The following is a 1,545-nucleotide window of genomic DNA, read 5'->3' as shown; positions in this document are numbered from 1 at the left end:
CCACCCACAATGGTTCTAGTAGATCTTTGAGCTATTCCCACGTGCAGGAGTTTCTTTACAGTGTAGTGTTAGATAGGAGTAGTGTACAGTAGACAACATGAAGATGGACCCTACAAACCCTCAATCCCCAACAAATGGCTCGTTGGATGGAGATGTCCCGAATGATCCTGGGTGAGGAGTTTAGAACACATGCAAATTTTTCAGCTGATCTTTGTGTGTCGGTGACGCGCCGTTTCGGAAATTTCTCTCAATATTTCTTTCCGAGTTATCTAGGTCATTCATCACGGCTTTCATGTTAAATTTTCTCTTTGGTTTTTACAGGAAAATGTTTATTGGGGGACTAAGTTGGCAAACTACAGTCGGTAAGTCGTTAATTCTTTCCTCCGTCTGTTTTATTTTGGAATTGTAAAGCGTGGGATACGCTTTGTGAGTTCCCCCTTAATTGATCAATGGTCGACGATCGCGTTGATTCTACAGCTATTTTAAACCCCGCTGTCATGAAGTTCACTGAGAGCAATCTGACTTATCTTCCTCTTGTTTATTTCAGAATCATTAAAAGACCATTTTGGCCGTTTTGGCGAAATTAAAGAAGCAATGGTCATGAAGGACCCAACTACAAAACGATCCCGGTATGTTTACATTTACGGTTGAATGAATCGCACGTAAATGGCCAGCTAGGATATGCATATTTATAGTTCAGACAATTAATGGTCTCGGAAGTTGGATTAAGATGTCATGTTAATAAGAAATGCTTTGATCTTCCACGTTATGAGGATGTTAAAACGATTGTTCCAAAACTATTACAACCCTATGTTTATGCTACAGTTCTTTTGGATAAGTCACTTTAGACATTGAAGCCGGGTGCCTCATACAATAGAATGTTTACAATCTAATTTAGTTCAGGTTCAGTTGTAACATTCCAGGTGAATTTTTAAAGAAAGTAGGTGTTGAATGAAATGATTACCACATGTATGTGTGTTTTTGTAGAGGCCTTTTAATATTTTGAATAAAGCTCCTAGCTGGTCATCCCAACTCTATGTATTTTTTATTTTGTATTTCCCGAAAGGCAAATTTAAAGTAACAAAAAGGGTAGTTGTTTAAGTATACTTCTTGAACTGTCTAGTTCCTCCCAACAGCACATGCTAAAGTCAGTGGTTATTTATTTAACAGCGAATTTAGAGATTGATATCAGCAAAAAACATAATTTTGCAATGCTAAGACTGTGTGTGTAGGAATGTTAAATGGGTGCTTGGTTAGGCGAGGTTTCTGAGATAAGGCTGGCAATGAATGCCATTGTTTATTTACTTCTTTTGTTTGTTCCAGGGGATTTGGATTTGTCACATATAAGGACCCCGCTAGTGTAGATACCTGTTTAGAGAACGGACCTCACATTCTTGACAATAAAACGGTAGGTCACAAGGGTTAACTCGATGTGTAAGGGGAGATAGCTGAAAATTTACAACTCATCATTAACAGGACTTTATTGGACACAAATGGTGCTTTTAAATGTACCACGTTCAATGGTTTTATGTCTTTTTATTTCTG

The 1,545-nt window shown here is 37.9% G+C and overlaps 1 protein-coding gene across 5 annotated transcripts in view; it reads left to right on the top strand.

Moving 5' to 3' along the window:
- Positions 1 to 1,545, top strand: part of LOC105336239 (RNA-binding protein Musashi homolog 2) — a 51,286-nt gene continuing 49,741 nt past the window's right edge. For 2 of the 5 annotated variants that reach the window (XM_011440469.4, XM_011440467.4), the window contains exons 1-4: positions 4 to 171; positions 322 to 362; positions 548 to 629; positions 1,324 to 1,408. In XM_011440469.4, the coding sequence (XP_011438771.2) occupies positions 98 to 171; positions 322 to 362; positions 548 to 629; positions 1,324 to 1,408 (282 nt within the window). In that variant the 5' untranslated portion in view covers positions 4 to 97. Of the gene's footprint in view, positions 172 to 321; positions 363 to 547; positions 630 to 1,323; positions 1,409 to 1,545 lie in introns of all 5 variants that reach the window. The other 3 variants (XM_020070607.3, XM_011440470.4, XM_011440468.4) reach the window with 3 other exon arrangements.

Source organism: Magallana gigas, chromosome 3 (genome assembly GCF_963853765.1).
Source record: "Magallana gigas chromosome 3, xbMagGiga1.1, whole genome shotgun sequence".
Taxonomy (NCBI): domain Eukaryota; kingdom Metazoa; phylum Mollusca; class Bivalvia; order Ostreida; family Ostreidae; genus Magallana; species Magallana gigas.
This window is presented reverse-complemented; position numbering and strand designations above follow the sequence as displayed.